This window comes from Lissotriton helveticus, chromosome 7, assembly GCF_964261635.1.
Source record: "Lissotriton helveticus chromosome 7, aLisHel1.1, whole genome shotgun sequence".
In the NCBI taxonomy this organism is placed as follows: Eukaryota; Metazoa; Chordata; class Amphibia; order Caudata; family Salamandridae; genus Lissotriton; species Lissotriton helveticus.
In genome coordinates, this window is record NC_136068.1 from 815,269,703 (window position 1) to 815,285,166 (window position 15,464).

The 15,464-nt window shown below is 45.6% G+C and overlaps 1 protein-coding gene across 1 annotated transcript in view; it reads right to left on the reverse strand.

Annotated features, from left to right (window-relative positions):
- Positions 1 to 15,464, reverse strand: part of SEC24A (SEC24 homolog A, COPII component) — a 619,052-nt gene that overhangs the window by 317,373 nt on the left and 286,215 nt on the right. The window contains exon 10 of the mRNA XM_078653273.1: positions 11,137 to 11,249. Coding sequence (XP_078509399.1) covers positions 11,137 to 11,249 — 113 coding nt within the window. The remainder of the gene's footprint in view (positions 1 to 11,136; positions 11,250 to 15,464) is intronic.

Genomic DNA, 15,464 nt, shown 5'->3' on the forward strand with positions numbered 1-15,464 from the left:
GAAAACCACATTTGTGTAGCAGAGGAAGTACTTGTTGAAGTGTCACCATGTGGAAATGGTCTGACTGAATGAACCGGTTGAATTCTCTGAGAACTAAAATTGGCCTGAGAGAACCATCTTTTTGGGGATTAGGAAATAAAAAGAGTATACACCCGACCTGTAATGTTGGGGCGGCACAGGCTCTATAGCCCCTTTTAGAAGTAGAGACTGAACCTCTTGTTTGAGGCGTTGTAGATGGTCTGGTGATAGTTTGAGGGGCTTTGGTGGAATATTTGGAAGCGTGTTGATAAATTCCAGGCAGTAACCAGAATGGATAATTTGGAGTACCCAATTGTCTGTTATTGATTGAGTCATACCACCCCCCCCTCCCCTCCCAGCTGACATGTGAACCCTGTCTCACCGGGTGCTTTTTCCATTAGCTCCTCCTCATGTCCTCCAGGATGTTACGCTTGCGCATTAGCGGCGAACTACAAATCCCATGAGCCTCTGCAAGGGGCACGCTGCCATCTGGGAGAGCGAAAAGAGTCGTATCATATGCATTTCCCCGTGGCACTGCCGATTATTCTGGGACTTCCTGGAAGGAATTCGGACGCTCGTGTGCCGCCTTAAGATTGTTCTTTGTGGGGGTCCGATAGGGGTGTCGTGACACCATCATTTCTTACTTTGGACTCAGTTTACCGGATGAGCGTAGATGAAGCTACGCCGCAGGAGGGACTTTCATACGAGACAGTTTCCTCACTAATTAACCCTGCGGTGTCCCTCCCTGTTTTTGAGACACATGTTTGTTGTCTCGTGCAAGATACCAGCATTTCTGGGTGCTACCATTACTTTTGCACGTTGTCTTTTCATGCGCCCGGGCCAGAGAGTGGGTCTACCAAGCACACTTGTAAAACAACAACAGAGAGTCTCTACTGGAACCTTCTCCCCCGCAAGCTAAAGAAGAAAGAATCACCTGTGTAAACACATTCAATACCCAATCTAACAAAATACAGAAGAAAATCAAGAAACATTGGGCAATTCTCAACACAGGGTCAGACAAATTACCTTTACCACTCTTTGCCTTCAAACGAGGACCAAATTTGAGGGATAAGTTGGTACACACCAGACCGAAGACCAAAACTGCACGTCCAGTTGGAACATTATGGGACATGCCGGCTGTCGCAGGACACCATCCCTGTGGCAGTTGTGCAGCATGTCCCAAGATGTCTAAATCACTCAGTATAGACATTGGAACTAGTAGGCCATGGCAACCGAGATGGTTTACCAACTGTAATAGCCACAACTTAATCTACATGATCACTTGCCCATGTGGTTTAAGATATGTGGGAATGACCACTAGGAGAGTGAGAGTAAGAATATCCAAACACAAAAGCACCATACGGTGTAAAAAACAAGCTACCCGGTTAACAAACCACTTCCTAGAGGTTGGCCACAGCCTTACTGATTTCACGTGGACGGTTATTGAGCAACCATTGATACCTGACCACATCGTTGACACAGGGAAATACCTGTTCAATAAGGAACAAAAATGGGTGTACAAATTGAATTCGGACTAGGCAGGTCTAAATGAAGACATTCCGTGGATGTCTTTATAATCCGCCCTCATTTTATCCTATAAAGTTTGGCTTCATCCAATAATCTCTGTAATCTGACAGGGAGGTTCTACTAACTATCTATTTTTTGATGTTTAGCAGGACATAAAAAGAGGATGGGTCTAGGATAGGACTGGTTATATACTGGTATACATACCCCTCTCAGGAAGATAACTGTCCTATGGACTCCATACGAGCAAAATATCATTACTCCATACTAATGTTTTTTTTTATATGAGCTAAGAACCATTAATAGCCGAGCGTCTGAGTGACATCTCCCTTTGTGTAATTTGTCTCTCGAGGGATTGGTCTTTGTCCGATTGTATATACGAAGTTGGGCAGAAAGATAATATTGATAAGCGTAAATAACACACACTTTGTGCCCTCCCGAGATGGCTCTACAAATAGTATGTGCAGTTATTCTTTATCCCTGCAAAATACTACTATCCCCTGTGTATACACCGATGGGGTATAAGAGTGAGAAGATCTAATATTACAGCACAAATCATTTGGTAACATTAGAGACATATTTTCTCCTCTAATAAGGATTACCATAAGAGGGCAGTGTTGTTGTAGCTACAGGAATAGAGGTACTGATTCTCCCAACGTGGCCGGATTAATGACATGCGAAATGGTCAAATCACTCGATTATCCACTTTCTTTATGTTTGGCTACTGATAGCGTGGTTGCAGAGTTGACAGACCAACTTTTATAAACATGTTGTTTTTAATGACATACCCTTTTGTAAAATACTCCTCACAAAATAAACTATCTGGCCATGAAGGTAGACGATTCAGTACGAAATTACGGCTGACAAGTCCAGTCTCGCGTAAATCGGGCATTATGAACAAGTACTACAACTCCCTATAGCCCTTGCTGCATCACGTTCAATCATTCGTCATGTGAGATAAATAACGGTGATGGATCAAGCCCTGATCTTTGGACTGGGTAAGAGTGGTCTGCTTAATTCAGACACTCTGTTCATCACCACCCCCTTTTCTGAATCGTTTTTGGCCACTATAGGTGTGGCAGGGTATACTCAGACATGAGTCCCTTTCTCACTGCTCCATCAGGATTCAAGCAAGCCGGGCCGAAGAGGCTGAAATGCCAGAAACCGGTCCCCGGTAGCTTGTCTCCTTTCTGGTGAAGAATTGGCTTGGTAGTTTGGTCTGCCCTGTTCCCATGATGCACTGGGCCAGGGACAGACTAATTTGCATATAGCCAGGTTCTGAGCTGGGATGGGGCAGTGAGATAAATAACGGTGATGGATCAAGCCCTGATCTTTGGACTGGGTAAGAGTGGTCTGCTTAATTCAGACACTCTGTTCATCACCACCCCCTTTTCTGAATCGTTTTTGGCCACTATAGGTGTGGCAGGGTATACTCAGACATGAGTCCCTTTCTCACTGCTCCATCGGGGTTCAAGCAAGCCGGGCCGAAGAGGCTGAAATGCCAGAAACCGGTCCCCGGTAGCTTGTCTCCTTTCTGGTGAAGAATTGGCTTGGTAGTTTGGTCTGCCCTGTTCCCATGATGCACTGGGCCAGGGACAGACTAATTTGCATATAGCCAGGTTCTGAGCTGGGATGGGGCAGTGAGATAAATAACGGTGATGGATCAAGCCCTGATCTTTGGACTGGGTAAGAGTGGTCTGCTTAATTCAGACACTCTGTTCATCACCACCCCCTTTTCTGAATCGTTTTTGGCCACTATAGGTGTGGCAGGGTATACTCAGACATGAGTCCCTTTCTCACTGCTCCATCAGGATTCAAGCAAGCCGGGCCGAAGAGGCTGAAATGCCAGAAACCGGTCCCCGGTAGCTTGTCTCCTTTCTGGTGAAGAATTGGCTTGGTAGTTTGGTCTGCCCTGTTCCCATGATGCACTGGGCCAGGGACAGACTAATTTGCATATAGCCAGGTTCTGAGCTGGGATGGGGCAGTGAGATAAATAACGGTGATGGATCAAGCCCTGATCTTTGGACTGGGTAAGAGTGGTCTGCTTAATTCAGACACTCTGTTCATCACCACCCCCTTTTCTGAATCGTTTTTGGCCACTATAGGTGTGGCAGGGTATACTCAGACATGAGTCCCTTTCTCACTGCTCCATCAGGATTCAAGCAAGCCAGGCCGAAGAGGCTGAAATGCCAGAAACCGGTCCCCGGTAGCTTGTCTCCTTTCTGGTGAAGAATTGGCTTGGTAGTTTGGTCTGCCCTGTTCCCATGATGCACTGGGCCAGGGACAGACTAATTTGCATATAGCCAGGTTCTGAGCTGGGATGGGGCAGTGAGATAAATAACGGTGATGGATCAAGCCCTGATCTTTGGACTGGGTAAGAGTGGTCTGCTTAATTCAGACACTCTGTTCATCACCACCCCCTTTTCTGAATCGTTTTTGGCCACTATAGGTGTGGCAGGGTATACTCAGACATGAGTCCCTTTCTCACTGCTCCATCAGGATTCAAGCAAGCCGGGCCGAAGAGGCTGAAATGCCAGAAACCGGTCCCCGGTAGCTTGTCTCCTTTCTGGTGAAGAATTGGCTTGGTAGTTTGGTCTGCCCTGTTCCCATGATGCACTGGGCCAGGGACAGACTAATTTGCATATAGCCAGGTTCTGAGCTGGGATGGGGCAGTGAGATAAATAACGGTGATGGATCAAGCCCTGATCTTTGGACTGGGTAAGAGTGGTCTGCTTAATTCAGACACTCTGTTCATCACCACCCCCTTTTCTGAATCGTTTTTGGCCACTATAGGTGTGGCAGGGTATACTCAGACATGAGTCCCTTTCTCACTGCTCCATCAGGATTCAAGCAAGCCGGGCCGAAGAGGCTGAAATGCCAGAAACCGGTCCCCGGTAGCTTGTCTCCTTTCTGGTGAAGAATTGGCTTGGTAGTTTGGTCTGCCCTGTTCCCATGATGCACTGGGCCAGGGACAGACTAATTTGCATATAGCCAGGTTCTGAGCTGGGATGGGGCAGTGAGATAAATAACGGTGATGGATCAAGCCCTGATCTTTGGACTGGGTAAGAGTGGTCTGCTTAATTCAGACACTCTGTTCATCACCACCCCCTTTTCTGAATCGTTTTTGGCCACTATAGGTGTGGCAGGGTATACTCAGACATGAGTCCCTTTCTCACTGCTCCATCAGGATTCAAGCAAGCCGGGCCGAAGAGGCTGAAATGCCAGAAACCGGTCCCCGGTAGCTTGTCTCCTTTCTGGTGAAGAATTGGCTTGGTAGTTTGGTCTGCCCTGTTCCCATGATGCACTGGGCCAGGGACAGACTAATTTGCATATAGCCAGGTTCTGAGCTGGGATGGGGCAGTGAGATAAATAACGGTGATGGATCAAGCCCTGATCTTTGGACTGGGTAAGAGTGGTCTGCTTAATTCAGACACTCTGTTCATCACCACCCCCTTTTCTGAATCATGACGCGATGACGTCACAGACGTCTGTTTTCAAAGATGGCGCCACCAACCTTACCGGTACCTCCCTGAGTCGGCACAGAGGGACGCTGGGAGTACCGACGGTTAGGTGAGTGCCCACGATGTATTTTATTAGATGTATGCTGTTTTTGAGGAGGGTAACAACAGTATTGCGAGACATGGCTTTGACCGTATTTGTTTCGAGTGGGGCCACTTGATGGGGGCTCTGCTTAATATTGGAATTAAGTGACTGTACTAGTCGGGGAGTGCTTATTGAGGAATTGTTTAGCCCGTACTCACTGTACTATCTGTATCTCAGCATAATATATCACCAAACAAAAGACCATAAGCACTTTATTAAATGATGTTGCCTGTTTGAAACAAAAGACTCAAGTGTTAGGTGCTTACATTACCGCATCTTCAGAATGACAGGAGACATTAAGCTAATCAGTGCTTGAAACCGATAATATATCCCACAATTTCGTTATTTTCAGACAGCATGAATACGATTTATTTGACATTGGAGTTGATGTGACTTAGTTAGGCCAGACCTGAGGTCTCTATATAACATGCCGATTCATCTAGAGAGATCATATTTTAAGATTTAAAGGAGACGTGTTTATTTTAGAAACCAACAATTAAATGGGCACTATTTGCAACAGTGATGAGTATGATAACCCGGTTTGTGGTTTTTAATCTGTGACCTTTCCTTTTTTGTGTGCTTTTTACTTGTATTAGAACGGTGCTCCACCTACCTGAGTCGCAGCCAGGTGAGGCGTAGCATTCTCCTCCTACCTATAAGGTAAGCAGGTTAAGGCTGACATTGAGAGCCTAAAGTGTACTTATTTGACATTGAATGTCGGTAAACAATAATATGGTTACCTCAACTGATACCTATTTTGATTTATCTTTTGTGTTGTCTATGTTTTTATTTGTTGGTGTAACTCTGATTGTCTGGATCCCCAGTAGTACCTAGGAGGATCTATATTCACTCAAGGATGTCCAGGTGACACTTGAAAATACGTAAAGTATATGTATCCTTTTTCTATTATTTTGTTCTTAAGCAGTAGCGAGATATGGTCCTGAAGAAAGCAGCAGAAACCAACATGGGTCCAATAACTGCAGAAACATGTTGACTTGATATGAATATATATAGTAGCTATTTGGTAAAACTACTATTTTTTTCCGCACTGGTTTTTTAAGTATTGGAAACACGTGAGGTACCTAATAAATATATCTTTCCCTCCCGGTTCTCCAATTTTAAAGTTCACATTAGTCACAGACTGATATTTTCACTTAATGCACTGCTTCTTAGTTATCAGTCCATGGTCACCCTCCTGAAAAGAATCCATACACTGGGATACCCACTTTTTCACTTTACAAGTGGCTGTAAAAATACTCTCCTTGGTGTGAGGAGTCCCAGATGATGAAAAGGGCGGTACAGGACGGTAACTGATGGGTACTTTTCCAAACATGGAAGTATCCGTTTGGATGTAATTCACATTTAAGTCAACTTTATTTATTACAGAGCTACACCACAAATAGTTTCTTTTGGATAGTTTGGTTTAGACCCACAGTTACTCTTTGTTGTTCAGACTGGGGAGGGGTTACCAACACTTGCTGCAAAGGTGCTTTATCCTCAGTTCCACGTTTGTTTGTATTTTGTATTTTCTTTGTTGTGATTTGGAAGTGTACCTATACACAGCATGAAGGTTCTTAAGCTGAGGGCATATAACGATTACCAAATCCTACAGGAGGTCTCACTGAGAGTGAAATGAGAGCAGAATTATGTTTGTTTATTTTTTATCCAGAGTCTGAGGTGAATTACATGTATGATTATATATTTTTCTCTGTACTCAGGCCTCATGCTAAAACAGGGTGTTGTATTCTTATTTGTAAATATTTCCCTTTTAACATTATATTCTATCCATTTGCTTATTGCCCTTTTAATAGAATGTATCTTAGTTGTTGCACATGCACACTGTGAAGCAATTCCATTTCGGAATTGTGTTGTTATGAAATGTACTGAAGAGCTAAACTGGATTTTACCTGGAGAGTGGAAGTACTGTGCTGCAATCCAATAAACACTGGATTACTTACTTGGATTTATTTCTTCTTTATTACACAGGGACTTGAAGAAGAGCATTTGTTCCGATCTCTTACAACCCTGTGACGTCAAGCATTGCGATAATAGGGTAGGTTCGAATTATCCTAGAACACAAAAAAAATTGGAGGCTAACGTATTGACTCAATAGAATAATTGCATGGTCCTAATGGTGGTATATGTCCATTGTGTCTCCCTGCATTATTATAGGGGGGCCCTTACATGAAGGTTCATGGTTATAGTCCTATGCTGAATAAATGGAAACAAGGTCATTCCTATGGGCTCGCCTGAAAGAGAACGTTCTTTTCTTTACGAGTATTTATTAAGTACACATCATTTATATCCATAGCTGGAAACATATAAACTTGTTACTCATAGGCTCATTGTTTACTGTCATTTCAGGTCTCCTTCCCTGTTGTCCCCACCCTTTCCTTCCCTCGCTCTATCACTTGACTGAACTGTTCTATAATAGCATTCAGACTTGAAGCTGTCGAGAGGTGGACCATTTTTTAGCATTGATCCGATCCCAGGGAGTTGGTGACACGACAGATTGCCAGACTGGTAGAAAATTTGACAGTCTTCCCCCGACAGGTGTTGAGTGATCGGGGGGGGGATGTGGAGGAGGAACGTCACCTTTTTGTGTTGGCGGGAGAGGTGCGTGTGTTTGAACCCCGGCCCCTGCCCTTACCGTTGTTACCCCTGTAACCTCCCCTGAAATAACCCCTAGATGAAGAGGGTTGGTTATTGCCCTTATATGTGGAGGTAGCCACTGATGGGGTGTTTATGGAACCCCCCTCAGTAAAAAAATCGCCGAAAGGAAGCACGACCCTGTGTGGACTGAAGTGCTCCCATAGATTTGACTACCTCAGTGTCTTTCTTCATGTTCTCAAGTGAAGAATCTACCACTGGGCCAAATAGATGTTCCTTATTGAATTGGGTATTCAAAATGGAGGTTTAAACCTCAGGTTTAAAACCAGATATATACGGAGCCAGGCATGCCTTCTTAGAAGGACACTGTTTAGCAGCGGTGTCTGCAGCATCTAGAAAGCATCTCATTTGATTGTTAGCAATAAGTTGCCCTTCATAAACCAGATCTTGTGCTTTTGATTTGTGTTCCGGGGTAAATATTTTATTTGTTGTTCCATTTCATCCCAGTAGGTGCAGTCGTATTGTGCTAACAGTGTCTGCGTGTTGGAGATGCACCAGAAATCGGCTGCTTGAGAAGCTACTCTTTTCCCAGAAGCGTCAATGAGTTTGGATTCCTTATCAGGAGGTGGCGCCTCTCCGGTTGTCTGGGAGTTGGCTCTTTTTCTTGCATTGGACACAACCAGGGAGTCTAGTAGCAATTGCCCCCTTATATATATATATATATATATATATATATATATATATATATATATATATACTGGTTCCAAAGGTGCTGGCTTGTACTTTTTGTCCACTCTAGAGATAAGAATATGAGCTCTGATTGGGTCTTAAAAATGTCATCTACATGCCTGACCATCCCTTTAAGCATGGGTAGTGTATGTGATGACTTCTGTGTGGTACTGAGGGTTTCAAAGAGCAAATCCTCTTCTAATGACTCCTCATGAAGCTGCACCCCATGGTAGTTGGCAGCTCTACCTAATAACTCAATGTAGCCTACACCATCATCTGGTGTAGAGGGTTTGGTAGGGTACAGGTCGGGATCATTGCCCGCGGGCAAACTGGTGTCATAATCGTCCCATGGTTCTTGTAATGGCTGATCATCGTCCCTATCCTGATCATCATCCCCATCATCCTGGTTGTCAGGTGTATGTGGTGGTGAATGTTCAGGCGAAATTGGTTGAAGCTGTGGGGAAGGTGCTGATGAAGGAAGAATAGGTGGAGGAAGAGGAGGAGGGGAAGGGTTAGTTCCAACAGACCTCTTCTTTAAAGGGATGTGATATTCTTCTTCTGCAGCCGCCCTTCCTTTTAGAGTCAATTTAGTAGTGAGATGGCCTGTCCGTGGATGGATATACAGAATCATTTGTTTCGCATCCAGTTTTTCAATCGGGGCATCGAAACTAGGCTTTATAGTTGTTTTCTGCATTTCTGTCTGTTTCGGTGCCGAATTGTCGCTGCCGGAATCGAAACGGCTGATGTCTTCGGTTCTGACAATATTTTCGTGGCCGAAGGGTGGGGGTGGGCACCAGACTTGTGTTTCGACTCCGAAGGTCAGGGCTCCAAACTCTGTTTGGAGGAAGTCCTTTCGGAGCCGGAAGGCTTTTTGGTAGGCTTCGATGCCGAGCCAGAAAGCGAGGCATCAGAAGCGTGATCTCAGTGCCGACCGGGGCCCGAGGGCGCGGGTTGGACCAGAGCCTTCTTTCTAATTGGAATTGTCTCTTGGGACGAGGGGGGAGCTGTACTCACGGTACGTTGACCATGTGGGATATCCTCCTCTTGGAGTCTATTTCGGAGATGGCAACCGGCTCCTGCTTATCCTCGGTTCCCATGGCCTTGTCTGCCTCTTCGTCGTATTGCTGACCTAAGATGTCCGGAATGGAGCGTTTGTGCTGGCTCTGCATGTCGCGACGTCGAGCCCGACGGTCGCAGAGTGTCTTCTTGGAGCGGAACGCCTGGCACACTTCGTTGTCTTGTTCTCTGTGTTCGGGGGACAAACACAGATTACACAATTCGTGTGAGTCGGTGCTCGGGTATTTTGCGTTGCACAGAGGGCAGAATTTGGAGGGAGTTCACTCCGTCGACTGCAGGTCAACCCGGCACAGGTAGGCCAGACAGGCTTCCACAAACTTTCAGTTCGAAAGATTATTTTAAGTAAATACAATGCGTAGCAAAAGGGGTGACGCGATCGAAATCAATACCGTCGAGGGAGAGTATATTGGGTGCCGAGGGGGTCCGAAGGAACGGTGTCAAACCGGAGCGCAACGATATACATCCCAACATGATGCCAGAAAAAAACTATTTAAGAATGGAGTCAATGCCCATGCGCACTATCACCGAAATGAGGAATCACCTACCTTGTAAATGGAAAGACTTCTTCGAAGAAAAACAAAGTGCAAACATCTGGACCAAACACTAGATGGCGATCGATGCACAGCATATGATCGACAGCTCATATGCCTCGAACATAATATTTATTCATATAGCTTTCCTTATCAATGATTTCAGTTTCTGTACTTTTAAAAAGGTGTCAATGATACCCTTTAATGGAACTAAATGCATAGACCTTGCAAGGTTGAAAGCCTGTTCTGGCACTTCTTTGATTCACACTTGTGCTGTCCTGGTCACAAAAGATATCCGCAGCAAGTACATAACACACCGAAACATTCTGTAGGTCCAAGAGATAGTTTTACATAATGCAAAGCCCATTCACACGTACAACCTACAGGGGGCAACAAAGTTGTTCAAGAAAACCTTCATCTGCAATGCCGCCAGGTAAACAGGCAGTGCCTGACTGATCTGTACTGGTTTTAACTACAGGACCTACATCAATAAAAACATTGTTTTTGCATTTTGGCCTGTAACTGAAGTTTTTTTTCTGAAATTCTGTCACCATCACACCTTTTGTGTTCTACATTATGATCCACCCAAAGCTGGACCATTATGTAACCACAGAATTGGGCTCATAGCAGATGGAATAGCATAATAATCAGGGAGGATTTAGTTGTAGGAAACTTCCACAAGAACATGATGGAAAAGCAGGTTCTGCAAAGATAAAATCTAAATGAAAACAGGCTTATCTAGTGCCTGCCTGCCATTAGTCTACAACTATTCAGAAGAGTAAAAAAACAGGGGTTTACATTTTTCCTATGCAACTTAAAAGGTATACTCCATTTGCATCTACATTCGGGCACAGCATGAAAGCAAATTCTGCTTCCTCACATTTGTGACGGGTCCATGCAGACACATAGTAGGGCGTGGGGAAATTTTAAGCCATTTACAATATAAAAAAAATAAAATATCACCAGAAACAAAAGAACACAACTAAGAAAAACTAGAATGGCAAGGAGAAAGATATGAGCATTGTCAAACCAAGTCCATACTTACGATTCTAGATTGTCAAGCAACGTTTTGCAAGCTGTAGTCAAGTATCCGGTTTCCACTGCATTGTGAGAAACGTCAAATATAAAGAGGTACACTGGAGGCTGGGGAGGACGCAACTGAAACAATAAACAGAAAATAACTTCAAAGCTGTCTGAGAATTAGACAGTGATTGATTAATGAAAGGATTCAGCATTTTGAAGTCAGAACTATGTAGGATTTTATCAAGGTATTGTAGGAAGCTGGCTCTTTATATGATATACTACTACGTGGTTATTTTGAGCAAAGAGTCCAGAGATACCCCCAGAAGTGTACATGGCTCTATGCAAATACAAAGTGCTTTATTTGTGGTAGTGTGGTCGAGCAGCCTTCGGACTAACACAGAGGAGAATAAGTCATTTGTTATGCACACAGTGATCAGTAAATGACACAGGACTCAAAAATAAAATCCACACCAATTTCATAAAAACAAGATTTAAGATCAAGAAATATTTAAAAAGGAAGTATGTTTTTCATAAGAAATACTTTTTACTTTAAAAAGGAGGACAGTGCAATTCCAGTCCAGCAATGTCAACCTATGGGAGGAAACGAAGAATGCAGCTTTTCGGTTAAGTATATAACGAACAGTCTTGGTTTTCAGGATAAAGATTCAGCACCAGGCAAGTTTCAGGTAAGAAGCAAGCCTGCACCTCAAGCGGTACAGAGGCGGCTTGGTGCAGGGTTTAAATTTGGAATCTGGCACCAATGTTAGCCAATGGAGAAAGGGGGTAATCGAAGAGATGCCGCTCACAAGTAACATGGTTTGATAACCCAGTCTCTGGGGGTTAAGGTAAGCACAGGGGGCCAGAAGGCTGAACCAAACGTACACCCTCAGCGGCACAGGGGCAGCTGGGTGCAGAGTAGCAAGACAGCGTTGGGCGCCCAATGCAAACCAATGGGGGAGATTAGTCTTGAAGAAAGACTGAAGGCTCAGACCAGGAGGCCGGATGAAGAAAACCCACAGCTGCCCAGGTAAGCAGAGATGCTAGAGGACAGTAAGGGGGGTCACAGTCAGGGGGGAGTCTTCAAGTTGAGGTTGTTGTTGTCATGCCCCGAGGTCCCAATTACTGTACCCGGTGTTCCCTGAGAGGCTCCGATAGATGTGGTTGGTATAAAAGATGCACCACTTCAGCAGAACGCCGCTTTGCGTTCTAGCGTCTAGCTTCCTATCAGTTTGTTTCCGTCTCCGAAGGGTAGCCTGACTTCCGGTTTTCCCTAGTTGTTGTTTCCTGATCTGGTGCTTAGCGTCCTCCGTGCAGGCGTTCAGCTCTCCTAATTCTGGCAGCCCTCTCTTGCGGTTTCGTTACCGCGTTGACTCTTTCATGCATAGGGCATTTCTGATTCCCTTTGTTTTATTTTGTTCACGGACACGTTTGGAGCAATTCGTGTTTGGTTTTGGCTTTATCCCCGTTTTCTCCTGTTCCTGGTGCTCCGCCCGACGGCCGGTCTTGTCCCGTCGTCCGGCCGGGTACTGCCTGTCATATATTACTCAACTCAGGTCACTGGCCGGTGCTGTCTCCCGTCGGGTGAACTACTCAATTAGCCTTCCCCTTGGCAGTTTGAGATAATCTTTGTTTTAGGGCACTTGCGTGGACCAGTGTACGGTGTGTTTTGCTGCTCAGCTACTAGAATCACGGTAACAGCGCGTTGCGCTGCCTCTATTATATTCTTGTATGTGGTTAACATTTCATGTAACAGGTTTTTGATATCTTCTTAGCAGATTACACCTTGTGCATACGTCAGAAGAAAGGCACCCATCACTCACATTCCTCCCTGGAATAGACTGGGGTACGAATCAAGTATTCCACATACTTCTCGATGAGAATAGCGTGGTGAGATTCACATACCATTTCCTTGTACATACTGGCATATTTTGGGGTATAGTGCTCATAATCTTTGTCCTTCCGTTGCACAGGGAGACGACACCAATTTCACCTACCATTTGTATCCCAAAGCCCAGACTGTTAGCTGTGGTAGGTCATATATATATGCGTTGTGTATTTACACTGTTTTGTAGCACAGTATAGGTTGTAACGTCTTCCTTCCTTTACAGCCTGCCTACTCATCAAATATACACGCTGAGGTTCCACAGAGAAGACCTGCTATTTACCCAGTCTTTCCTTGTTTTGTTTCCCTGTTTTCCCCTGGCATGCCATTCGATACTCTATAGTCTGATAGAGTCGGAAGGCCGTAGGGGAAAACTGAGGACTACTCTCCAAGTTCTTGACGCTCCTGCGGAACGAGCCTGGCAATCATTACAGTTGTTTCGCTGTTCGTCAGGGCAGAGGTCTTTGTTCTTTAAAGTTGGTTTCTTCTGGACAGGTCTGCTGTCCACAGATGATCTTGGCCTTTGTCGAAGGCAGGCAATCCTCCCAAGGCTTTGAACGTCGCTGGGCTGCAGGACAGGTAGTCTTTTGGCGCAGGGTTTGGCGAGGGCTGCAGGATAGGTCGTCTTTTGGTGCAGGATTGGTGAGGGCTGCAAATTGGTAGGTCTGGGGTCAAGTCAGTTGGTGTCTGTAGTCTTCTCTACTGGTGCGACGCTGTAATGTCCGGCTCTTCTTAGGTCATCGGAAATCTGATTTCAGGGTCTTGGGATGCCCCCTAAATACTAGATTTAGGGGTGTTACAGGTGAGTGACAGGTAGGGGATCAGTGGGTCTCTCACCTGGGGTGTCTACACACATTATCCTACCTTCCTGTGCCTTAGCCCTGATTAGATAAGTCCCGCAATCTACAAGAGGGTGGGCACGGAAAAATGTGCTTCACTTCACCTCCAGCACCCGAGGGGTGGAGTTGGCGAAGGAGGGGGCACACTTCTTATTCTCACTTCGGTTTTCCCACCAAAAGTGGGATTTGAAGCCGGGGCTGCCACCTGCTGCTAGCAGCAGAGGCTATGGTTGCATTACAAAGGCAACAAGGCCATTCAAGCTTCCCTCTCAAGCACTGTGCTCATCCCTCGGCGGACGTGTTATGCCTCAACCGAGGATGGGCTTTGTATCTGGCCTCCAAGAGAAGGAGCTCTCGACCCAGGGGTCCAGAAAAATGTCTGGCAGTGGCAGGCTGCCTAAAGCCAGTGAGAGACCACACTAGGGTTGGTAGGTTTTCAGGTGGCACCTGAGGTTCCCTCTGGGTACATGGTTAAATAAACCCCACAGTGGTAGAAGTGAGGGTTAATTTTAGAGGAGTTGTTTGGTAGCAAACATTCCTGGGTTCAGTAAAGCAATCATGGTGCTGTGGAACTCGAGTTGGCACTTACAATATCAAGAATAGACTTGAGCATTGTAGGGGCATATCTACTCATGCAGAGATGCCCACACTGGAGCTATGGTGCACCCTGTCTTGGGGCTTGTAAGGCCTGCTAGAGGGGTAACTTACCCATCTATACCTTAGGCAGTGCTGCTTGGCATACCACAGAGCCAGTGTGCCATGTCACCTATTGTTTTTCTCTGCACAAAGGTATGCAGGCTGCAGTGGCAGTTTGCAAGGTCTTGTTGAGGGGTCGCTATGAGACCCTATTCAGCCCCAATGCCCTGGATACCACTGTACAATTTACTAGGGACTTAAAGGGGGTCTGAAGTTGCCAACCATGGTACAGTTTTTAGGGAAGCAGCTTTGGCACATGGGACCTGGTTTGCAGGGACCCTATGCACTTTCAATCGAAACCTCATCTTTTTCCGGGCAAAAACTGGGAGGCTAACCATGTCAAAAGAGGCACTTTCTCACGGGTATGAATTCATTAGAGTGGTCTCCGCCCTGACGTCATCCGTGTCCATGATGTCAGCGAGGATACATAAGTCCCACCCCGGCGCGCCTACTTCAGTTTTCTTCAGAGAACTTTTCCGCACCACAACGCGGAGCCATCACCAATAAAACTGTGAGAATACTGGAACAGTGTGCGAAAAACTTAACTAAACAGGAGGGAAAAAACAATGGTGATGAACAGCCCCATCGAGAATAGTCCGGTACTAAGCACCAAGATCTGGAAAGAAAGAACAGGACACCACCACTGGAAAGCAATCCTGTAAACAAATACAACAGCCTCCCCGGGGGAGAAGAATGTGAAAAATACACAGCAGACCAAGAAGTCTGCAGCCACCGCCCGGAACAGCAGGGGACACCAAGGTCAGAATGGAGAGCAATGACCATTCAGCCTCAGACAATACCAGCATGGAGAAAGCCTCCCGAAAGCCAAGGTCAAGACCAGCTAAGGCACCTCAACCCCTAGGACTGCCAAAGACAGAAGTGCAAGTAACAAAGGGAAGAAGAAGAACGAGCGAACCCCACACTGGAGACCAG